Here is a 24,672-nt window from a genome sequence, read left to right on the forward strand (position 1 = left end):
CCTACATAACCACAACTACCAGTATAGATTTTTTCATTTGGTATTTTAGACACCTATGCCTTCCGCATTTACGAATATCCCTCTGCCTCTTGCTGAACGCTCTTCTCGATCACATCATCTGGAGGAGATTATTAGACCAGATGATGTCATCTGGCTGCTCATACTGAGGAGCTCGATTCAACGTACTCCTCCAAACCTAGTGCAGATGACGTAATCTGCCCTAAAGAACCTTTTCAGCAAGTGGTAAATTTATGTTCATACAGGAGGGGCAGAGTGAAAATTAATAACATTCATAGATTACATAAAGTAGTGAAAGTATAACCCTAGGAATCAAGTTGAAAATCTGTGAAGTCGCCCTTTAAACAGGGTACATGGAAATGTCAAAGAAAAAAAACCTTTTAATGCTGTGTGCTGGAAATGGGGTAACATTACTGTAATCTTAAGCAATAGTTCTCTGACACAGGAAGAGTCGCAATCAGGTCAGCTGGTAAATGTAGAGTCACTGATCACGTTCGGAAAAATAACTTATAACTTTTTTACGATGATTCAACACTGTTATAAATTCCAGCCTTTAGATTGCGGGTGTAAGTGTCTTTTTTATCGTTTGGGTTGTAACGTGTTGTAGTCACTTGGTTCGAGGCTTTTATTTTGTCATCGTAGAAGCGGAAGTACGCTAATTAACGGTAACGCAAAGCGGTGAGGAACGGGGGACATCTCGCGGAGCTCACAGGGGTTTCAAATCCACTTGACACCGCGTGGAGTTTAATTAACAACCTTTTTAAGTCTATAGGGCATTTAATGTGTTATGTTATGCAAAAATATTGCTCAGGTAGCAAGGTAACGTCAATGTAACGTAACGAGCGTAAAGTTAGCGCACGTTACGGTGGGCTGAGGGGGCTACATATATGTATTTGTAATTGCCTTTGAAAGAAGTGGACTCGATCACGAGCCACCGCAGTTTTGTTTCCCGTGACTGCTTTTAAAGCAAATGCTAATTTTATTCACTTTGGACCGAAAGGTCGAGGTTTTGGAGTCGGCGTGTGGGAACTCGCTCCTGGGTTGATGACGCCACCCTCTGGCGCGGCGCCGACATTACACATCATCGGAAGTGGGCTCGTGAGGTGGCGAAGAAAGAACGATAAATCAAGCAACAGCAGGTCACTTCTGAATTAGGACTCATACTCCCAGAATTCACGTTAGTTCTGCTTCAGTGGCGTGTCGCCCTCTCTCCCCCTGCCTCCTCGTCGGCTCCATCCCGTTTCACCCACTGGACGGAGTTGTAACCCCGGTGAGAGGCGTCCCAGAACCTCTTCATCCGCTGCCGGTTGCTGATGCAGTGGGAGATGGGCGAGAACGCGAGCATGCTGAAGGATGTCAGATGGAGTCTGAGGGGGTAAGGCTGTGTCGGTGCACACTACGTAAACCGTGCTCACTGTTTCTGTGTGACACGCTTTTTCTCTGGCCAGGTTTTCTGTCTGGTGCATCCCTGCTGCCTGATATGATCGGGAGGGGTGTGCCACAGACACCCACGCAGATCCCCTGTTTTCTCCCCCCCAAAAATGCATCACGCTGTCAACACGGAGTTTATCAATACGATCGGAAGATTGAATTTTTGCCCTTGCTGCTTGCAGTCAACATTGGTTTGGTGCATTTATTCGTGACCCTTTAGACATTTTGTGTCAGAGCAAAATAAGACTTGAGGGGATTTTAGTCACACTAAGGAGACTCACAAGGAGGTTTGATGGATACCTTTCACTATTCAGTGAAATTTAATTGGATGCGTTTACCTAAAGACGCAAATACATAGGTAACCTACCTAAGCAAGAAAGAGATCCAATATTTTAACTATTAGTAGGCTAATCAAGAAAACTAATAAATTCACACGTTTGAAAAGCTGAAACCAGGAAATGTATTTTGCAGTTTTGCTCAATGAGTTATTGACAGAATTGGTTCTTAATATTGGAATGATTTTTCGGATTAGTCACTGTTCAAATCAAACCCCATATCCTCTTCAAAAGGAAGGAAGAAAAATAAAATTGAATAGTTTCCTGTGGGTTTTTTTTTTTTATGGCTTGTTGGTTTCATGCCTAGTTACTGAGGCAGACAACAGGCTCATGTCCTTTAAATCAGTACAAAGATTTTCTATGTGTGACTACGGAGGCAGTACAGGAAGCTCCGGGGGCTGTTGACAGCAATATTGCTACTGTGAAGTGAGGATGGATGTTAAAAATGCCACTGTGGTATTTAATTGCTGTTCACAGTGTAATTAAGACCTTTGCTAATTAAATACGCTTCCATAGAATCCCAAATTTTATAGGAAAGTGTCATGGGGAAGTGCACAGAGCTAGTTAAAAGCCTGACATAATGTCTGTGCGAAGCATCTCATTCTGTTATCGATTGGACTGTAAGAAAGCATCTGAATGTGCCAAGTTTTAGCTTTACTTTAATCTGACAGATTTTCAGTTGCAAAGTGATAAAACCAATGATTATTGTTAACTATATGAGATGATGTATAACGAGACAACAGTCAGCCATTATTATACCATTCAGATTAGCTTTTACGTCATAGATATCAGGCACTTTACTAGCTTTTCATCAAATTGATGGAGTCATAAACGCATTGTTACTGACAGTTATGTCTTACTGGTGTAAATTGCGTTAAAAGTAAAAGTAAAATAAATTGGCAAATATTTCCATAAATTGAGAAGAATCGGTTGTTTGTATAATGTTGCAAATGTTGAATAAGGATTTTTTAAAATCGCATTTATCTCTTCAGAGTAATGTTAGATGAGTTTGTGTGATACAAATTCATTCTTAAGAGAACAAGTTTTCTCTAGGTCTTCTCTTCAGTGAAGGAAAATAGCATTGATGCATGTGTGCACCTGATTCTGAAGGGGGTAGGGTACAGTGCAGCTGCCTTATTCACTTTGAGGAGTTAAGGTGTGTGTGTGTGCGTGTGTGTCCACACGTGAGTGCATCCGTTCTTACTGCACACTCCCCAGAGCCTAGTCCTCATCCCCCTTTCCTTATATAGCCTCAGACAGTGGAAGGAGGGGGGAGTAGGTGTGTGTGTATGTGTCCGATGGCAGCCTGTAGGAACGAGTGCTCCACTTCTACAAACATGGCGGCACGGTGGGATGGGAGTGGTGTAGATGTATAACAAGGTGCCTGCCATCCATCACCCCTCCCTCATCTGGTTGGAGGGGATGGAAGGCGAGAGGAGAGAGCCTCACCTCCCGTCACTCTCTCTCACAACACTGTGAGAGTCACAGGACTCATGCTGTCCTCCAGCACACCCACACACACTAGCATTGAGAGCGAGAAACACTGAGGGAGGGAGAGGGGTAGCAAAGAGGAAGGAAGGGAAGAGAGGGAGGGACGTAGCAAAGGAGATAAAATTCCTAATTCTGAAGAGAAAAAACTGAAGGATTTTTTCTATTTTCTCGAGGAGCTGCGAATAACCCTCAGCGAAGGATGGCAGAAGGGGGAGAGGGAGAGGAGGAGATTCAGTTCCTGCGAACGGTGAGTTCGGCTTACTTTCCTTTTTGGCAGGTTTAACCTCCACTGGCTGCTGGAGAGAAGTTTTGTAGGTTTTGGGGATAGAGAAGAAGATGGGGAGTTGTTATTAAAATTTTAAAATAGAAAATGTTATCATTTCTAATTGTACTTCGAAGAAGCTGATAAATAATTGTCCACATGGTCTAGTTCTTGACCTAAAAGTGACTTGTGATCTCCCAGCATCAACTTTCTGGCTTTGGATATTTAAGTCAAATCTGTAGTTGCAATTCTTAGTGCCAAGGTTTGCTTCTGTATTTAGTTGAGTATTTTTGAAGCGCCCTGAATGGGCCATGACCTGCTTATTAGTTGCTCTCCTTAAACTCTGTAATTGATTTCTTTAATTGCTTCCGATTTCAGAAATTCTGTGCGTTAATTATGTAATTATACTTTGAAATTGCACTACTCATCGTCTCACTTAATCTACTTTATATTACTTCCAGAATGTTCTGAGCTTAAGAATAGATGGGCAAAAGTCTGCGTGTGTGTGTGTGTGTGTGTGTGTGTGTGTGAGCAGAGATAGACGGGGGCTGGTGCATCTGTTAGCATCGTTATCTATTTATATCTAAGGAAAGTAGAGCCTGTCAGTGTGGGGTAAAGAAGCAGAGCAATAAGCTACCAAGAGCCTGCAAGGGACAGCTGGCCAAAGTCTGCATGTTTTCCTCACAGAAGCCAACAGTTCAAAGAGATCCACTTCCCAGTCCTAAACTCAGTAAGGGAACAACCCAAAACTCATCTAAAACAGCTGAGTTACTCAAATCCTCCTCAAAGAGAGTGAGAGAGGCATGCGATATCTGGAAAAATGTCATTTTATGTTTATCGGAATAATATTTTCTATTGCATTAATTTGCCGCTGTTTCTATTCACTTAAACCTAAAACCTACCATCTCTTGGCCATGAAAACGTAACCAGGACAAACATGTTGTCAGTTGTGCTCATCAGTATACACCTGATCATAGCATGTAAACTAATACATATTGGCTAAAATCTTTATAATAAGATTATGTTTCAGATCTAATACACACTGTATTATTGTACAGTGTACAACTTAGTTCCAGAGTTATTCATTGCATCTCACAAAACTGTTTTATCCATTTTTAATGACAGTGAAATCAAATGTCATTGATGTTAACAGTGACACAATGCAATTTAAAGAAAAGACAGCAAAGAGCAATGCAATGAGTTATTGGCTTCCTCGATTTCCATCAACAATTATATGGGACATTCAAACATCCTCTCTCCTCCCAGTTTGTCTTAACAAGGAGCATCAACAAAGTCAAATACATTTCTGTTCGAGTTCCATTTTACCAGTGCCGTTGCCGTGATGTTCACTTAACGTTGGCATTTGAATGTAGTTGATGTGCAAAGTAGCCCAGACCGTGTCGTGCTAGACAAGACATCAAGGAAATTACATTAATGGGAAGGATTCATGGTGAAAAAGCTCCTATTAACCACAAGACAGCAGTACAGACTAACACTTTACGGAATTACTAGTGGGTTTGCCCTTTAGTTCAAGAGGCTCATATGGGATTAAACTGGGAGACGCTTCAAAAGGAAGAACAATAGAGCTCTATGTGTTGTGTACTTCAAACCCCATGGGGTATACAGGCCTAAAAAGTGCCCATGGTACTGTAAACCAAATAGTGTGTACTGTCAGTCTCTTAATTGGAGGCCAATGATGAGAGGCATTGTGTGAGTCAGCTGTTTCTCTCCGCTGGACTTTTTTTCATGGGTTATATTGGATGTTAAAGGTGTGATGAAGCACAGATAGTTACATAACGTGTCATGGAGCTTCACAGTCCCACTTTATAGCGGGGGTTTAGCTCAACCCTTTAAAAATTATGTAGAGTAATGAAATATGTGACCGAATGTTGCTTTTAAACCTCCTTTTATCACATGTCTGGTTTGGGATAACTGATATTAACAATGTTAGTTGTATATTACTATAATAAAGGCTGTAGAGAGACAGATGTTTACGATTATGTTTAAGATTTATCTTTCTTAAAGCAAAGTACCGGATGTTATGTGCTCAAAATAGTTTTTCCCCCAAAATGCAACATTTTATGTCTGCAAAGCTGCAATATTTCTAATCTGCTATATGTAGCTAGCAGATGTGTACCACCCCTGGAAATACGAAATGGAGAACATCCAAAACTGACTCTTTCACTGGAAAAGTACAGTTATTCATTATTCATTATTATCATCATTATTACAGGCATCTTTTCTCTTTGCATAGAGTTGTTACACATTAACCTTCATCCATGTACACCAATACCAGGTAGGAGGATGAAGGTGCCACTGATCAAATAAAATGCTTTATAAAAATTTACAGGAAATGGTTTTGGGGCGTAGAAACAACATAACTCTTGTTGTACTGAAACCCCATGATTTATTGGTAATAATGGTTACTTTGCTGCCAGCCTTCCATGAATGTACGTGGTTTACCTTGTCATGCTTAAGGGTTGAGCAGACAGTTATACTATAAGGCATTTTTAGTGAAATCTCCCACAAGTTTGAAGTTCCTCACGTCCATCACAAAGATCTTGAGTGTGATGATGGCACATACTTGGAGCTCAGAAGTTACTTGAGCAGCCCTGTTATATTCTTGCATATTGGCATACTCATGGACTATTTGATGTAGGAGCTGGAAAACATGATGGGAATAAGGCAGTGCAGTATTATGGCATTAAGTGTTATTCTTTCCATGGGGACTTTGTTAAAAGAAAGGAAGAGATTTGATGCTAGAGCTCATTTCTGTGTGACAGATGGGGAACACAGAAAAAATGTTATGCATTTTGTGCATCTTCAGCACATCTCCAGTGCTCATTTTCACATCACAAAAGGCCACACAGAGATTACTCAGCAATGCTGCTCAATTCTATTCTGGGTTTTGTTGTGTTATTCCAAAATGGCCCAGGGCTGTGACTCATACAGCACTGAGTGATCACAGTGTGGCTTCAATAGTTGTACAAGCTACAGTCCCCAGTGGGACTTGACATGACAGTGGCTGTATGGCAGCCTGTTACTTAAACTCTTTCTCCAGCAAAATAAAATGGATGCCCTCTGTTGAACTGGAGGTATCTAATATTCAGTGTCTTCCCTGAAAAACACTCAGACACTTCAGTCTCCACATTTGCTGCCATAGACAGACTTAGCTTGCAATAGCCAGCAGCCTTTTCTTCCCTGTTAGAAAGGTCCACAGCAGCAACTGTCTGCTGAGTGTCTCACTATACTATAAATGCAAGCTTCTACATTAGGAAACCCAGTGTTCATACAATGGTGTTGTTGATGATGGTGAAAAATGTGTCACTGCTTGGCACATTTGCAGTGTGAATCACATCACAAGTGCGTTTGAAGGGGTATTTGAGTTCCACTTAATGACAATAGTTTCTTTTTTTAGCGTGTCACTAGTGCTCACAATCTAGAGGGAAAAACCAGAGAAGGCAGTGTCCTACTTCTGAGCATCCTTTTGGGAGACGTGTGTGTGTGTGTGTGTGTGTGTGTGTGTGTTTGTGTGTGTTTGCTGCTGTGACAAAAGTTGTGACATTTGTGGGCCCAGACATCATATTATAAAGGAAGCACTCATCTGGTGAATTAGGTCACTAGATGGTTAGAACCAGACTAAATATTTAAATAAAAAAAATAAAAATAGTAATTGGTCCCTATTAAACTTTAAAAACCAATTATGTGTTTTTTTGCAATCTATGCCATTTTTCTCTCAATGCCACATTACAGTAGAGATACAGCAAACAGAGGCACACAGACATAGATTAGAGAGCAATAAAAAACAATCGTGGCTGACTGGTTTGTACTCAGCTATTTGATGCCCTTCCAATTACTTTTTAGCCAGGTGAGTTTTGGATTCTTTTCAAAGTTGATACCCACATTTGTTAGGCTCAGTTACCAAAATCTTTATCTCATTTCATCTTGTTTAATTACACAAGTCCAATGTATAGAATATTTTAAGTATGTGTTTAATCTAAAGGCAAACTTTGTAAAAAGCTTTCAATTTTATGACTTAAACTTGGTTTAAATACATATCAAGTAAATGTATGAAGCTATTTTAAAAAAACTGGATTCTGTTAAGATGAAATGCAGCCAACAACATGCAGGCCATGGAAACCATCACTCTATCTAAACTACTTTTTTCATTTGTTCTTTAACCCATTGTAGCTGTTCTCTTGTAATCATTTCTTGTCTTGAAAACTGTACATATTTCAATTGGTTGAACCAGTGGTTATGTTTAAGACGTTCGTCTTATTTGATTTTTCAAATAAAGAGGTAGAAAGAAAATACAGAACAAGAGAGTATGATATGCAGCAAAGCCAGGACACCGTAGTTAAATCACACACACCACAACCCTTCGGCTACCAGTGCGCACGAAGCTATTGTTTATTGTACAGACACACAGAGTAATTCCCTATTTTTCATACAAATTGCCTTCACTCACTGTCTCCTGTACTATTTAAGATGCTCTCTCTTCACTCTGTGCTGGTTGCTGGTTTGTTTTGCCTTTACTTTGGCTTCTGCAGTTCATCTCTGTTCATGAGGTAATTTATGTTTATACTTCTATTCTTGTTAGGACCTTTTTCGACATTATGCATTCCATAGCCCCTTACCCTAACCATCTCAACTAAATGCCTAACCCTTACCCCAACCCTATTCTAAAGCCAAATGTCAGCATTACACTAAAACCAAGTCAAAAATGTTCTCAGTTTGTTTGGGAAACAACCCTGATTCAAAAAAAGTTGGGGTGATGTTTAAAATGTAAGTTAAAATGGAATGCAAGGATTTCCAAATCTCATCAACCCCTGTTTTATTCATAATAGAGCATAAACCACATATCAGATGTTGAAACTGAGAAATTTTACCATTTCATGGAAAATATTAGCTCATTTTGAAATTGATGGCACCAACTTTTTTGTAGCAAGTACAAGAACACACACACACACAAATATATTATGTTTATGTTAGGCTGGGTAATTTATACCAATCAAGCACAACATTGACACCATATTGTGTTTTTTTTAAATACAACATTGTGTTTTTTATAAAAAACATTATGCTGGTTTATTCTCATGGGTTAAGCACCTGTCAGCACATACAGGGGTAAAATCTGCTCCACCTTTACCAACAGTGATCTGTGACGCTAATTTTGTTATGAATTACTGTACATGTTTTGCCACAATTACCATAATAGCATTGTGGCCATACTAACCCTTGTCCTCCATGACATTATTAAGACCACTAGTGTTAAAGTTGTGGCTGATCACTGGATTTCACACCACCTGTTAGTCTGCCTGCGTCTGTCACAGTCATTTACACAATGAACAGGTGGTCTGGTCTGCACTGTCAGGCACAAGTCAGAAACAGATATAAAGGGGATCCTCCAGAAGCAAAGCATTGCAAAGTGATGCAGCTGTTGGGCAAAGCTTTGTGCACTTTTCTGCATTATGCGGTCACACTAATACTAGAAGGATCAAGGGATCTTTTTGGCATGTGCACAAAAACCTGCTAAATCAGGGGTTTTACGTTTTAGTTGATGATTTTAAAAGTAATCCAGTGATGTTTTAGATTTATGAATGTATGCCGACTAGTGATGCTAGCATGCGAGAAGCATGGTGAACATGAAATTTACATTGCGTATATAGCAATTGTCATGCATTCAATTGAGTTTGTTATTAAACACATTTTGTACAGAAATGCAAAGAATATCAGTGGATGTGAAGAAGAGGGATTATAAGGCATTTGTAAGTTTCTGCAGGATGACAGTATGGTGTGTAAAATAGTAAACGGTGATCTAATCTAGACTGGCTGTGATTTGTAGCAAATGACCGAAATATGGAGAATCCAGTTAGTAGTGTGGCTCTCTAATGCCCTATTTTGTGCTAGTGCAGCACAAAAGGTTTTGTATTTAAACCTGTTTGATGCTTTGTTCAAATGTACCAAAAAAAATTCCAGAATATGTGTGAGGACAGATTTTGTCATATTGGGATGATGAGGTTTATTTTGTTGTAGCTTTAAATAGTCAAGATCTCTTTTCCACTCAATTCATGCAATTTAACGACCATCACATGTGCACACATACTGTACAGAATACTGCAATACTAATTAAAACAGTGATCAAAGTTTATGGAAATATAAGCAAGTGAAGCTTCAAAGTATCTCAGAGGAATGACAGTCTCTAACTTCAAGCCGTGTTGAACTTTACTCCAGCAGTAAAGTGTGCAGTACTGTAATCCAGGATTAGATTAGGATTAGATTGAACTATGAAGATTATCTGTGCTTTGTGAACTTGTGTTTGTGTTATGATGTCAGATAGTTACTTAGAGTAGAGATGTTCATTGTGTTTTTGGGATATTGCATATTGCACTTTTTCTTTTTTGCTAGACTAGTAGGCTGTATTTTCATTTTGGCTATAAGAGGAGATTTGTCTTTTGCAATGTATCTTTCTCTGCACCCAAAATCACTGCTATAGTAAATTTGTGGATTGCACATCTGTTTTTCAGGCCTTCTGGTCTAGCCGTGCTCTGCATAGTATAAAGGCAACATTTTTTTAGAGAAGAATGGATGTTGGATTCAGGCCAGCTAAAATTATTTATTTATAATAGTGTTTTCCTTTGAATCGCTGCTGTCTGCCAGACTTATCATCTTTCAAAGGGCAGAGGCTGTTAAATGTTTGATGTCTCGTTTTGTGTTGCAGTTTATTTGAGCTCGAGGGAAACGAAAGCATTTTGTGTAGTCTGTCAAAACACGTGTTAGAACTTGATTTGTGAATTATCACTGATGAAGAGAGAGTACCTGAACGCTTTGTTGGGATTTAATATCATAAAACAGGGAAACATTGCTATTAGCTATTTAGGAGACGTTTTAGTCAAAATACTCAAATGCAAGTGTAAGTTTTTTCCACACTGATTAGTTAATTTCTTTTATACTAATTGTTGGCCTATTTGACCTTCCTCTCATATTTTTTTGACTTTGACTTCCTCTTGTATAATCATTTCATCACTTTCACTTTCACAGTAAAGAATCTAAGAGGCATGAAACATTACAACAGCAATGTCATTTTGAAAACATTCAAATCCAACTTTTGCTTTTTGCTCATCAGTAGTAGAAGTTATCAGCTCATTTTGCTTTGCACAGTGCCTCCTCTGTGAGCAAGAGAGTGTCTGTTGGCCTCTTCTCTAAGTGAGACCTCTAAGTATCTGCTGGTCAGCAGAAGGAGGGAATGTGATAGTGACAGGTGCAGCCACCTAAAATAAGAAATGGGTGGAGGGGGAAGGCCCAAAGCAGAGTAGGAGAGGTAATGGAAGATGGGGGAGCAAAAACCACAGCAATGAAATAAAAACAGTACAGAAAGAAAATGTGTGTGAGTACATCTAAATGAAAGTGAATCATCATGATGATCGCTTTCTGCTTTCCTCATTTTTCATTTTGCAAAATGAGGAAAGCAGAATGTATAAAAGACAACGTTCTAAACGTTCTTGACACTGCTTTCTTATGTGTGAAGTTGGAACATTTATCAAAACTATTTCAACCTGGAAATTCTACACTTAATAACTTATCTGAAAAACCCAGTCAACCATGGCACATTACACTCAGAGCGGAGACACAGGCAAAGATATACTTTGTCTGTAATGACTTGCATATTATGACAGCACATTTTCTCATTTTGAATATGTTTTTTAACATATTGTCAGTCCAATAGTCAGCCAGTTTTTTGAAGCTTTTTCTTTAATGCTGCAGCTCCAAAAATCCGCAATCTGAACCTGGGAAGCATACATTTCAGAAATAGATGTCATTTATATTTGCAAGATTCCTGAGTAGAATGCCGAAGGACATTGAAAAAACACATTATTAAAACAAATATAATCACCGAAAGATTATATTTGCATCATTATATTTTGTCATGAAGTTATTAGTTATCAGACGCTATGCATGGCCCTCAGTGATCCCGCAGGCTCTTGAATATAGTAAAATGACAAGAAACAGGCAATTTACAAATTGGATATTATCATAATACTTATGGCAAAGTGAAAGGGTTTTGCAATTGTATTGTTAGAGATGAGGTAGGAGAGAGGTAGACGAGGGGAAAGGGAAGGAAAAAAATTCCCCATGACTGTGATTGTCAAATTTCAAAACCTTTACTGTATCTTTATATTATTCTTATTGTTGGCCTGAACTCTGGGTTCAGGATTCATTTTTAACAGTTTTTTTTTTTTTTTTGACTGTCAAATATCAAATACAAGGGAATGAAAACTGTGGTTCCTTTTTAACCACTTTATCTGAATACCTGAAAACAGAGTGAAACCTGTTTCCTGCGTCTCCTAAAATGCCAGAGGCTGTTACCTCCAAGACAAGGTGTGACATGTCCAGTGCCAATTCTTTTAGCACAAGGAGCTAGTTTGGCTGCTGGGTGAATTGTAGGTCGGATGTTTACTGTACCATATGTAACCTGAACTTTCAGTCAGAGCTTCAAACATTACAGTACATAATTACAGTTTGGATATTCTTATGTACAACAGACCTGTTACTTTCAGTCTTCAGTGTCACATAACATTATGAATAATGGAAATGTTCCCTTAAAAAGCTTTAAAGACATTCATTCTGAAAACCTGACAGCAGCATAAACATGTATTAAAAACCCCCTTTGCAGTTTTCTTTAAGAATGCTGATGAACAACAGAAGTGTTTGCAAGAAAGACACAAAATAAGGTTCAAGGAGAAAGAAGATTGAAAGATTTTATTGTTGGAGATATATTTTAGCTATTCCCACACAAAACTTGAGCTCGAGTGCAGGATTTCATTTACTGATAGCGCCACAGGGCACTTTAGATGCAATCTGAGATGGAGGATGCTGATAATGCACCTGTACGGTCTCTTCAAGTTTTCAAAGGGAAACCCCCTCTGCCCCCCCCTCTGCCTTATTGAACTGTTCCTCTCCTCCACCCATGCTGTGCAATGTGCTGTCTCTCACACTTTTTATGTCTGCACAAATACAATCAATGTTCTGGGGTGGCCTGTTGATTAGAGTATCAGGCAGATATCTGGAGCCATAAAACAACAATGGACATAATATTCATTTCAATAAAGGGCTTTTCTTATTACATTAAGTGGCACAGATGCAGTTCTTTTTAAAACGTTCACTTACTTTACTGAAATTATCAAGATACCACAGTAAATATGATAATACATATGTTGTAAATATGTATTAGAGATTTAAAAATATATCAATTATAAAAACAATTTAACATGTAGCCAGAAAATTAACTGTCTGCTCGCTGAATTTAAAGATATCTTCTATAAAAAACTAGCAGTATAACACATAAGCCAAATTGAACAGTTTAACACATTCTCTGTCGACAGTAAGAACTGTATCAGTTACATACGGCCACAGTTGTAGAATCAAACCATTTGAGGATCAGAAGTTGATATCACTCATTATTTTGCATCTGTTTACTTGTTTGCCTCTTGTATTTCGTTGGCACCATGTTGGGGAAACCCTGACTACCAACTGTCTGCATGTGCATCATCCAGTGACAGTAAAGAAAATACAACGTGTCTGCTTTCGGCCACTATCGATGTCTCTGGGTGTAAAGCTCTGCTGCATTACCCACCTGTCTGACTCAAGTCTGTTTGTTTGTAGAACTGTCTGTCCTCTTACATGCAATAGTCTCAACCTAGCATCCAAGCATACTGGTTTGGTAAACCTGCTACCTGAAGTACCCCCCAGTTGCTTCGGCTGACAGGCGCAAACTTGGTTTGTGTAACCTTACACGTACCCCGCTGATGGAGTGTTAAATGTGTTTCATGTACATCTCTTCACCCATAGCCCAGGTGTGAGTTCAGTGGGTCAGGTGGGTGATAATCAGCACATCCTGGCTTTCAGTACCACCTACTTTGCATGGCTCCATCAGACACACTCGTGCAAGATTAACAAATAATCAGGAGTCGAAGTCGGCTTACAATAAAGTGTCAGATGCACATCCTTCAAATCCTGAAAGCTGCCTCTATTAATAAATGAGTGAGTTAAGCCTAAGGATTTGTGTGGTGTCTAAGTGAGCTGTTCACGTGGTCAAATTGGAAGGGCCTCACACAGTCTGACTCTTGGAAGGACACAGTCCTGTAATTGCTGATGCATTTGACAGACAACTATTATAAGTCTGAGTGTCCTAAAATTCATGGTGGAAAAATAGGTCTAGCCATGTCCCCTCTAAGTGCTTGTGCCTGTTGGCTGAGGCTTATGTGTGTCTCTGCTATGCCAGCTCTCGCAGGAGGTAACCATCCATCTATTTAGATTCTATATTGTTTTCCTATATAAATCTCCCCTTGAATTTCAGAATGAACTAGGTTTGGTCAAAAAGTCTGCTACTTCAGCTTTTTTGTATGTTGTCTACAGACTCCAACAAAACCCACAATCATCACATACCATGGGAATTTGCAGTTTGTTGTACACGTAATTCAAATCCAGACCTAGAACGTTGAGAAATCTGCTTTCAAAATGCTTTACACGTTGAGATAAAAGTAAAATTCTCTACAGCTTCAAAGCCTAGACTCTGTGTCTGTTTGGTACCTGAAGCTTTGAGCAATCACAGTACTTTTATGCTTCTTTGATCTGAAGAGAGCAGAGTAAGTTTGTCACCTGAGACCGTAGATGGTAGAAATAGATCGAAGCCACTTGGTAGCTCTGCTGTATTACGCTGCGGCATTTATTGTGTACAGTTGTCACATCTTGTCTGATAGCATTTGGCTACCTCAGTTTGCCTTTAGATACCCACTAGCTCAACCCTGTCCCATTAACAGGAATGTTGACCAAATGCACTGTCCTCAAAACATGGCAAATCTATGCAGCTTTACCCTTCTTGTTCATCCCAGTCCACCTGGGTATTTTCTGTGACTCTACCACTGCAGTCAGGTCAGCCAGCTGTCAGGCCAGTTGTAGCCGTTCTAAACAACGATAGTGTCATTGTAGTACAAATGAGTGTGTAAATGAATGTGAGCTGAAAGTGTTGTTGGGGAAGAGGAAAGTATTTCACATCTCGATTCCCCTTTTGTCAAACCCCTGGGAGTCTGAAATATAAATAAAACATTTGCATCGCACGCTTACTGTTTTAGTAACATTTTAGTTGCTCTAGTAATCGGTGGTGTTCACATATGCAGTGAACGAGAGGGAAGATTGCTCCACTTTCCTGAGTCCAAAGCAGGGAGTGCAAGCAAAGCATAGAGGAGACGTTTCTAGGCTGAGGTGAGTTAGATGATAGCCCGGCCAAGGAAAGAGGGGACACTTCAGCCAGAAAGAAACACTAGATGCCTGTCGGTGAAAGAGCGGAGAATATGTAATGAGGTCACAGATTAGCATCACTTTCCTGCTATGTGCAATAAACATCTGCATAAAAACCTCCACTGCAGCCCTCTGCTTTGCATTAAAGGTCCCGTCTACTAACAGTTGTGTAGGTCATGACACTTTAGTTCTGCAGTACTACCAGTGCAAGAAGATGAAGTGGTCAAGTATGAGGAGGACAGAATGATTTATTAGCTGTTAGGGGGGAAGAAAAGTCAGGAAACTGTCCAGAACTGTAGAAATGAAAATTACGTGAAGGGATGGATCTACTTGCATAATGACTGAGCAGAATGAACAGCTGGGAATGTTTAGTGTCAGGTGTGGGTTTCACAGGGGAGGGGGTGTTTATCGCTGTATTTACACTGATCTCGGAGGGGTCCAGGCTTTGACGAAGAGCAGCAAATTACTGTCCTTTAGCATTCTGCTACAAAGTAGATGCGGAACAAGGTTGATGTTACTATTGTTACTGCAGTTAACTGTTTTAATTGTGTGTTTATATCTGTTATCCATTTGAAAAAGCCTATAGGTTTAGATCATGTTCTGGGATGTTCCTATATTTATGCTTATCTTTTATGTTGCAGTTTCAACAGCGTAGAAATGTAGGCAAACTTAATGTTCAATTTTATAGAATGTTTGTAATTAAAACTATTTTGCAAATTTCTGTACATCACAGAATTAATGTAAACCAGTTGCTGGCTTTGAAGTATTGCAGTAAAAATCTGTGCACCGGTGGTTTGTAGTATGATATTGTTTAGGTGTGATAGTCTCACACCATTTAAATGTGCTGTATTTTCCTCTGTCCATGTGCATTTAGTCAATAAAAACACTAATGGATGTAACAATCCCTACATTACATGTCAATTTCATCCAGTGGAGTTCAGTGCTTAAAAACAATTATGTCCTTAAGTATAAAAAGCAAAACAGGGAAAGATCATTAAATGAATATCATATTCACTAACGTTCTCTTTATACACGGGATACAGGATGACCAGGTCGTTCTGCAGTGCACTGCCTCCGTCCTGAAGGAGCAGATAAAGCTATGTCTTTCCTGCGAGGGCTTCGGGAATCGTCTTTGCTTCCTGGAAACGACATCCAACGCTCAGGTAAGGTGATGGTGTTGTTTGTAACTTTTGCTTGTCCTCGACTGATTGAAAGTTTTTATTAACTTAGTTTTATCACGGTTTGCAGAATGTGCCCCCGGACTTGGCCATATGTACCTTCATTTTGGTGCAGTCGCTGTCAGTCCGTGCTCTGCAGGAGATGCTGAACACTGCGGAGATGGCTGAGGTAGGAGTCAAAAACAGACATAAAGAAATCAGTGGCCAAAGGATTTTTGGGCAAGAAATGTAGGGTTTTTTGTGGATTCTCAACAAGACAGATCAAGTAGGCCCTTTAGAACGATTGGTAGAGATAACTTTGGAAGCTATTTTGTCCACCTTTTTGCCTGTGTCCCTATTTTAACAGTTTGAAACTATAGTTACAGTGCGTTCTGTTGTGCTTATATTTTGACCTTCTTACTGTGGGACAGACTTCTTCAATTTTAAAGGGCTTCCTAGTATAGATTCGAGATACAGTATACACTCAGAAGAACTTGAAAGGACCACAAAAGCATTTTTTGGAAATATTTAAAAACTAGTTTTTATATGTAGTACTTAGTTTAGTCTCTAATACGTGCTGAAATAACATTTAACACGTATAGGCTTTACTTTGTAGCTGCTCCCTGACAGCTGCATGTCAGAGGTCGTGTCCACATTGTGAAGTTGGCAGCTTTGCACTCTGACAAAGCTCTGGACACAAACCTCTGATTACACAGCAGCAGGCTACGACTGATTCAGAGTTATTCAAGGACATACTATATGCCTTCTTCTGCATTCAATGTTTGGCGAAACAAGCATTAGCTCCTTCTCTGTTTTGGACTTATTTCTAAACATGTCCTAAAAGATTGGCTGTTTGCTTAGCTGGTACAGCCTTGACTGAAAATGTGGTGCATCGCCATTCCACATAGTGTGCTTTATGATCCTGCAGTCTATGTGAGCACCATAGATGGATTTACTCTTTGCATTTTTTAAAACTACACTTTTTAACTTGTTATCTGACACACCCTCCCCTCCCCCCCTTTTTTTGCTTTCTGCCAAGCAGGCAGTCGATTTGGACAAATGGGTATGTCTGTTAACATGTCTTATTTCCTGTAATGTGTGTCCCAACGTGGCAACTGTCTTCATTCCTGTCCTGTTGAATGAAATAGTGCTCTGTCATTCACGTCTCAATTCACATCCCTTTAACCCTCACCCAGAGGTGGTGTCTGCTCTGTACACCTGTTTTTAATTCCAGAAAGTGATTGAGTCCAAGTAAACAAGTCCACTGTCTTTTTAGTTTTTTTGGTGAGCTTGAAAGAAAGAAACTTTATTGAAAATTTTAATTCATTTATTTATGTACTTATTAAATATATGTTAAAATTGATTTAACTACCCTAATTTACACCCAGCCAGGTGTCATGATGCATCATTCATTTACATTCCGTGCAGAAATATCACTAGCACGTTTACCATTTTGCTTATTTACCATAAATAATAGTCATAGTCTGACTTGCTTCACGTTATTCCTTTTGTTTCACCAGATTATTCTTAGCATTTAGTGACTTGACATTTTTGTTCCCCTGTTTCCTGTAGAACATGTTTTCATCCACCCCCAACAGATTGTAATGAGAATATTTTATATACATATAATTTTCATAAGGTTAACTTTGTTTTTCAACAATCATAGTGATACATTTTTTATTAACACCTTTTACCCTATTTTTTCAGTATTTATTACGACTTTGCTGAAACCGCTCTCAACCAGTACCTAAAAATAAAGAAGTGGATGTTCATCAACAATTCAGAAAAATATATAAACAAGAAAATATGCATGCAATAATGTGTAGTATTTTAATTTGACTATTTAATTTCATATTCTTAGATACTAGATGACATTTTAATAGCATAACTATGACTAAGATTAGAGGGACTAAAATGTAATTACATCTTGGCTTTAACAAGAGTGTGCTCAAATGTTAGAGTCTTTATGAATACGTAAAGATAGAATGGTGAAGTACATTTTTTTATACATGCACTTCACCATGCATACTATGAAAATGTCATCTAGTATCTACGAATATGAACAGAAACCCTCTGGATCAAGTGTATATCAGCTTTTTGAAATAATAGCTCAATGAAACCTTGCAGCATTATGTTACAGTAGCTGCATTACTGTAGCTAGTTTGGGCAGTTCCTGTGTCTCACACACTTCCAAATGGAGAAGAAGATGAGAATAGCATGGCATCCTCTGTCAGGGATGGATGGGAAAGCTGGACACCCCCAGAGCGCTGGACACAAATGCACACACTGGGGAAAACACCCACACCACCACCACCACCACCACCTGTCTCTCCTGAGCCTAGTGCTAATGCAAACCAGGGCTGATGATACAGTGTAACCACTTGACATACCTGCCTTTGACTCATCCCAGGAGGTTATAGTTACTTAACCTTACATAAAGGCTTAGTGTTTTTTTGGCTGAGCTATAGTTGTTTTAAAAGTGGGGAGAACCAGAGTTGTTGTGTTTTCTTGTTGCATCTTAACTGAATGTTGAGAAAAGGCGGGATGGTTTACTGTTGTGTTAGCCTGACTTCATCTGTCAGATTATTGTGAGAACCTTTCTGACTATCGTGATTTGTAGCATTGTATCATCCTAGTTTCAGCAATCGCCACCTGCCTTTGTTAATAATGTGGTTCTTTGCTTTCTTATATTTGTAAGTGGATGAACAAAATGTTGTGTATCCACATTGTTGGGAAGATTTTAATTGTTATTGGTTGTTTTTTCCTACTTAAAAAAAATAATTTCCTGAATTTTGAAACTATTACTATTATTTACACAGACTTGGCCCAACTAAAAGGCTTTTATTAAGTATGTTAAGTTTCATTGTCCCCCCAAAAAATTCAGATTAAACAGACTGTGCCACATACATCATGTAATTATAAAATACTGTTTCAGCAAACAGTGTCAACATTGTTAATGAGTTATTTTAAATTATATATCAAACCTCTGATCAAGGTTCATAATCACTTATTTTAGAGTGGTTTATTGAATATTTCTCTCTCCTTGTCCCCTTTAGTCGTCCCAAGGTGGAGGCCATCGTACCTTACTCTACGGTCATGCCATCCTTCTGAGACACCACCACTCAGGCATGGTAAGACAGTGTATGTTACTGTATGTATACAATTTACTGTGCTGTAAACACATCGTTTTAGCTGCATTTTGACAAAGTTGGGTTCATGTCCTAAACGACTTTCTCCCCAGTACTTGAGCTGTTTGACTACATCTCGGTCACTCACAGACAAACTGGCCTTTGATGTTGGCTTACAAGAAGATTCCTCTGGTAAAACTCTAAACTCTTAAAGTCTATTTACCCAATACTCTTTAATCTTTATTTTTTAAAATGTTTTGTCTGTTTTTTTTTCCACAAAACTTCACCTTCACCTGAAGGTTTTTGATTTAACAGACTGTACTTTGAAAAAACACAAAATGTGCAAGTATAATTTTACATAAGAATACAGTATTAGGGTTGTCATTTGATCTTGTTCTTGGCAGGTGAGGCATGTTGGTGGACCATTCATCCTGCCTCCAAGCAAAGGTCAGAAGGTGAAAAGGTCAGGGTTGGTGATGACCTCATCCTTGTCAGTGTGTCCTCTGAAAGATATCTGGTGAGACTCCTCATACTAAGCTGTCCACTTATCTGTTAAACAGTGCAACCTTTTGGCTGCTAAACTAAATCTTTTGTCCTCTTTTCCTTGTCCTCTGTTCTCAGCACCTGTCCTATGCCAGTGGAGATCTGATGGTGGATGCCTCCTTCATGCAAACTCTGTGGAATATGAACCCAATCAGTTCTGGATGTGAACTAGCCGAGGGTACGTTATACATTATACATTGCTGTAAACCCTGCAAATGCACAGTTCACATATACACATGTACAATATGGACAGTTTCACAGATTTTTACTGCAATACTTCAAAGGCAGCAAATGGTTTACATTCATTTGAAAGGAGCAAATAATTGTTTAATTAGAAACATTCTATAAAAGTTAACATTAAGTTTGCAATAAAGATTCAAATATTGATGGGTATGATAATGGGTGCGAATAGAAACCAGGTAGTGTGCACTTAACATATCCTGTACATCCTGTACATGAATTGTACTCACATTCATAAAGAAACATGTCCACATTATATACACACACACTCACTGAGGATTCTGTTCATCCTCTCAGGGTATCTGACAGGAGGTCACGTTCTAAGGCTTTTCCATGGCCACATGGACGAGTGTCTGGCCATTTCTACACCAGAGGAAGGAGAGGAAAAGCGCAGGTAAGGCATAGCAGAACGGCTCGAAACAGCAAAATATTTTTAATACCATTGATACCGCTGATAATCCTGATACCATGTTACCTCATGCTTTTCTGCCCTGACTCATATACTCTGTTCCAGGATGGCTCACTATGAAGGTGGTACTGTGTGCAGTCAGGCTCGATCCCTGTGGAGATTGGAGCCTCTAAGAATCAGGTGATACATTTGACAAATGTAAGGTGTATAATATTTTCTTTTCTTGTATAGTTATTAAAACAGCAATATCTGCATAAACGGAAGGATTGTTGGACATTATTTGTCAGTATTAGGTTTTTTCCAAAATGTTTTTACCAGCATTCACTGGAAAAACTTTATCATAAAAAACTGAGGTAGCAATTAATGATACTTGCTTTTTGCTAAGTTGTTCTTCCTGCTTTCTGTCTGTAGTTGGAGTGGAAGCCACATGAAGTGGGGGCAGTCTTTTCGTATACGCCACATCACCACAGGCCGGTACCTGTGTCTGGATGAGGAAAAGGGCCTTTTGGTGGTTGATCCAGAGAAGGCCAACACCAAATTATCTGCTTTCTGTTTCCGTGTTTCAAAGGTCAGATTTAATAGCATCTCTGGAGTCTAGTTTATGTCTGTCATTATCCTATTATTTCTTCTACCACTGAGAACCCCTTTATGATCTTCCTACCCCTCCTTTCCCCTTGTCTGCCCTGAGTAGGAGAAAGTGGACGTGGCTCACAAACGTGATGTTGAGGGTATGGGCATTCCAGAGATTAAGTATGGAGAGTCCATGTGCTTCGTTCAACATGTGTCCACAGGCCTGTGGCTCACTTACGCTGCCCTGGATGCCAAAGCTGCTCGTTTGGGAATGATGAAGAGAAAGGTATAAAAATGGAAATGAGAATATAGTCATAATATAGAAGAACAATGGTGCATTACAGTGTCAACAGTGCTATTGCAGTAATCACTTCAGGCCTCATACAGATTCTTTCTTCTTTTAAACATTTTTCCAGTATTTTAAAAACAAGACAAACAGGATTTGTGTGATATAGAAAGAGGGATCTATGGGATATCACCTTTATTATCTATTATGTTGTCTGTATCTCTAGGTCATTCTGCACCAGGAGGGCCATATGGATGATGCCCTAACTGTGTCCCGCTCCCAGAGTGAGGAGTCTCAGGCTGCTCGAATGATTTACAGCACTACGGGCCTCTTCAGGCAGTTCATCAAGTAAGTACATAGATTTTCAGATCTGATGGGAAGTTGACTTGACTTAGATTTTTGCTGCCTTGTACCTCAATTGCAAGTCGCTTTGGAGAAAAGCGTCTGCTAAATGACTAAATGTAATGTAAATGTAAATGTAAGTTCAAACAAAAGTCTTTTTTTTTTTTGTTCTACGGTACAATTGGCTTCCTTATTACATTTTGTTGTTGTCATATTTCTGTCAGATCGTTCAAAATTAAGACACGTTTCAAGTTTATATTTTTCAAGCCGACATGAAGCATATTAGTCCAAATATGTAAACTACACTATGAGGAAAGAAAAAAATGTTTAATTCTTTTAGTTAATTTTTCTTTTTTCTTTCAGGGGATTGGACTCTCTGAGTGCAAAGAACAAGTCACCAGGGACTGTGTCACTTCCTTTGGAGGGGGTCATTCTTTCTCTTCAGGATCTCATTTTCTACTTTCGCCCACCTGAAGAGGAACTGGAGCATGAGGAGAAACAGACCAAGCTTCGTTCCCTCCGCAACCGGCAGAACCTCTTTCAAGAGGAGGTAAGCTACAATGTGACCGCATAGTCTTACACAAGCTCCGGTTTTCATATCTATTGATTTTCACTGTCTGTTCCGTAAGTAAATTTGCTTGTCCCTCCAACGTGATTAATACTATTAAACATATATCCGATACTTGGCTAGTGCAAAAAAAGTGTCACGAACACTAAAAGATCACTTCCGGTTCCTGTGTTTCTGTTCTCAGGGCATGATCACCATCGTGCTTGAGTGCATCGACCGCCTGAATGTATACAACACTGCTGCCCACTTTTCTGAATTTGCCGGAGAAGAAGCTGCAGAGTCCTGGAAAGAAATTGTGAACCTTCTTTATGAGTTGCTGGGTAGAAAAATCACTGTGAACTCAGAAAATACAACATTCACATGCATTGCTGTCTGTCGAGCCAAAGTGACAGGATTTTTCTCTCTTTCTCTTTGCCTCCACTGAACAGCTTCTCTAATTAGGGGAAACCGGTCTAATTGTGCGTTGTTTTGTGACAACCTGGATTGGCTAGTCAGCAAGCTTGACCGTCTTGAGGCCTCCTCAGGTATCAGCTGTGTCTCACTCATTCAGCTATACCTTCAGGGACCATGAATTAGAGTGGCTCTTTAGAAGTGACCAGAGTTTAGTTTCTTATTGATCATCTGTTTTAAAGTACTTTACTTATTACTACATTTCCTCATACCCATGAACTAAGAATATGATTAGAAGAGTCATTTTCTCTCTTATCTACTTTTCTACAGGTATTCTTGAGGTGCTGTACTGTGTGCTAATTGAAAGCCCTGAGGTTCTGAACATCATCCAGGAGAACCACATTAAATCCATCATCTCTCTCCTGGACAAGCATGGAAGGAACCACAAGGTTTGTTTGGAACATGATGGGAAATTAACATTAACTAGCAGCAAATGAATTGGTTCCAGCTGTTCCCACTTTACCACACAATTTAGCTGATGTTGATTTGGAATACGCTGCTACACATGAACATAAAGATGGTATTAATGTCTTCCTGCTTTTAGGTCCTCGATGTTTTGCGCTCTCTTTGTGTGTGTAATGGTGTTGCTGTGAGGTCTAACCAGAACCTCATCACTGAAAACTTGCTACCGGGTCGTGACCTCTTGTTGCAGACCAACATTGTAAACTATGTAACCAGGTACTGAAACTCTGTAAAGTTGCTCTACAATACACAAGGTACAGACTGTTGATAGTAGGGATCTGTTTTAAACACATACATTATTGTTAGTCATCGGCTATTTTGTCTGAATTTGTATGTTGATTTCACTTCGGTCTTTAGTGTAAGGCCCAACGTCTTCCTGGGTACATGCGAGGGATCCACGCAGTATAAGAAGTGGTACTATGAGATGATGGTAGACTATGTGGAACCTTTTGTAACAGCACAGGCTACCCACCTGCGTGTGGGCTGGGCTATGACTGAAGGCTACAGCCCCTACCCTGGAGGGGGCGAAGGCTGGGGAGGAAATGGGGTGGGAGATGACCTCTACTCTTATGGCTTTGATGGATTGCATCTATTGTCAGGTAAGATCATTCCGGTACAATCGTTTACTGTATTCACCTAACTATTGAGCATGATGCTATATGTCTTGCTTTATAACTTCTTTGCTGAATGCTCTGCTGTTCAGGTACGGTTCCCCGCCAGGTGGCTTCGCCCAATGCCCACACCCTAGCTGCTGATGATGTTGTCAGCTGCTGTCTAGATCTGAGTGTGCCCAGTATCTCCTTCCGTATTAATGGCCACCCAGTTCAGGGCATGTTTGAAAACTTCAATGTGGATGGCCTGTTTTTCCCTGTCATCAGCTTCTCTGCTGGAGTGAAGTAAGTGCAAAATAAAAGGAATTAACCTTATTGTATTTCATTTTATGTGTATTTTCTGTTGAGTAACTCTGTTACTTTGCATGTTAATTTCTTTGTGTAGCCACTGTGACAGTAAGTTAATATAACAAATAATGTAGTAATGTAATGATGCAGGCCCAAAAGCTAATTTAATACATTCTCGGATGGTTGTAATAAAGCCATTAAAACTGACAGAATGTTTCAGATAATGAATTAGTTAGTTTTACATAGTTTTAAATAATTTCAATTTGTATTATATAAAGTCCTTTAAATTATCTCTCAATCCACCTGATTGTGTCTCTAACACCTACAGTGTCTTTTCCTCCAAAAGAGATTTTACTGCTTTTGTGTGTAATGATCCCTCACAGCGCTGAGATGGATCTTTTTGCTGAAAGCAGGAAAAGAAACAAAGGCTCAGGAACTGGCACAGAAATTAAATCAATGTTTTCTTTAGTATGAGTCTTACAAAGATCTTCATAAAGGACTTGAGTAGTATATAAAGATGGCTCTGTCAAATAGGCTGACTGTGTTTTTCTCACATCAGGGCTCGGTTCCTCCTTGGTGGTCGTCATGGAGACTTCAAGTTCATGCCACCACCTGGCTATGCCCCATGCTACGAGGCCGTTCTGCCTAGAGAGAGGATGCGTATTGAACCCATCAAGGAGTACAAGCACGACTTTGACGGCGTGCGCAACCTGCTGGGCCCCACCCTGTCCCTCACTCACACCTCGTTTACCCCTTGCCCTGTGGACACTGTGCAGGTGAAAA

At 39.5% G+C, this 24,672-nt stretch overlaps 1 protein-coding gene across 15 annotated transcripts in view; it reads left to right on the forward strand.

Moving 5' to 3' along the window:
* The first annotated feature begins 673 nt into the window (after nucleotides 1–673).
* Nucleotides 674–24,672, forward strand: part of ryr1b (ryanodine receptor 1b (skeletal)) — a 63,941-nt gene continuing 39,942 nt past the window's right edge. For 7 of the 15 annotated variants that reach the window (XM_067508290.1, XM_067508297.1, XM_067508295.1 and 4 more), the window contains exons 1-21: nucleotides 1,415–3,522; nucleotides 15,879–15,998; nucleotides 16,084–16,182; nucleotides 17,035–17,055; nucleotides 19,049–19,123; nucleotides 19,234–19,312; nucleotides 19,525–19,637; nucleotides 19,742–19,841; nucleotides 20,201–20,297; nucleotides 20,418–20,492; nucleotides 20,724–20,880; nucleotides 21,004–21,168; nucleotides 21,395–21,516; nucleotides 21,874–22,060; nucleotides 22,263–22,398; nucleotides 22,507–22,602; nucleotides 22,799–22,917; nucleotides 23,073–23,206; nucleotides 23,348–23,589; nucleotides 23,694–23,886; nucleotides 24,449–24,665. In XM_067508290.1, coding sequence (XP_067364391.1) covers nucleotides 3,475–3,522; nucleotides 15,879–15,998; nucleotides 16,084–16,182; nucleotides 17,035–17,055; nucleotides 19,049–19,123; nucleotides 19,234–19,312; nucleotides 19,525–19,637; nucleotides 19,742–19,841; nucleotides 20,201–20,297; nucleotides 20,418–20,492; nucleotides 20,724–20,880; nucleotides 21,004–21,168; nucleotides 21,395–21,516; nucleotides 21,874–22,060; nucleotides 22,263–22,398; nucleotides 22,507–22,602; nucleotides 22,799–22,917; nucleotides 23,073–23,206; nucleotides 23,348–23,589; nucleotides 23,694–23,886; nucleotides 24,449–24,665 — 2,595 coding nt within the window. In that variant the 5' untranslated portion in view covers nucleotides 1,415–3,474. Of the gene's footprint in view, nucleotides 1,394–1,414; nucleotides 3,523–15,878; nucleotides 15,999–16,083; nucleotides 16,183–17,034; nucleotides 17,056–19,048; nucleotides 19,124–19,233; nucleotides 19,313–19,524; nucleotides 19,638–19,741; nucleotides 19,842–20,200; nucleotides 20,298–20,417; nucleotides 20,493–20,723; nucleotides 20,881–21,003; nucleotides 21,169–21,394; nucleotides 21,517–21,873; nucleotides 22,061–22,262; nucleotides 22,399–22,506; nucleotides 22,603–22,798; nucleotides 22,918–23,072; nucleotides 23,207–23,347; nucleotides 23,590–23,693; nucleotides 23,887–24,448; nucleotides 24,666–24,672 lie in introns of those variants that run through there. The other 8 variants (XM_067508301.1, XM_067508303.1, XM_067508296.1 and 5 more) reach the window with 5 other exon arrangements.

Source organism: Channa argus, chromosome 6 (genome assembly GCF_033026475.1).
Source record: "Channa argus isolate prfri chromosome 6, Channa argus male v1.0, whole genome shotgun sequence".
Taxonomy (NCBI): domain Eukaryota; kingdom Metazoa; phylum Chordata; class Actinopteri; order Anabantiformes; family Channidae; genus Channa; species Channa argus.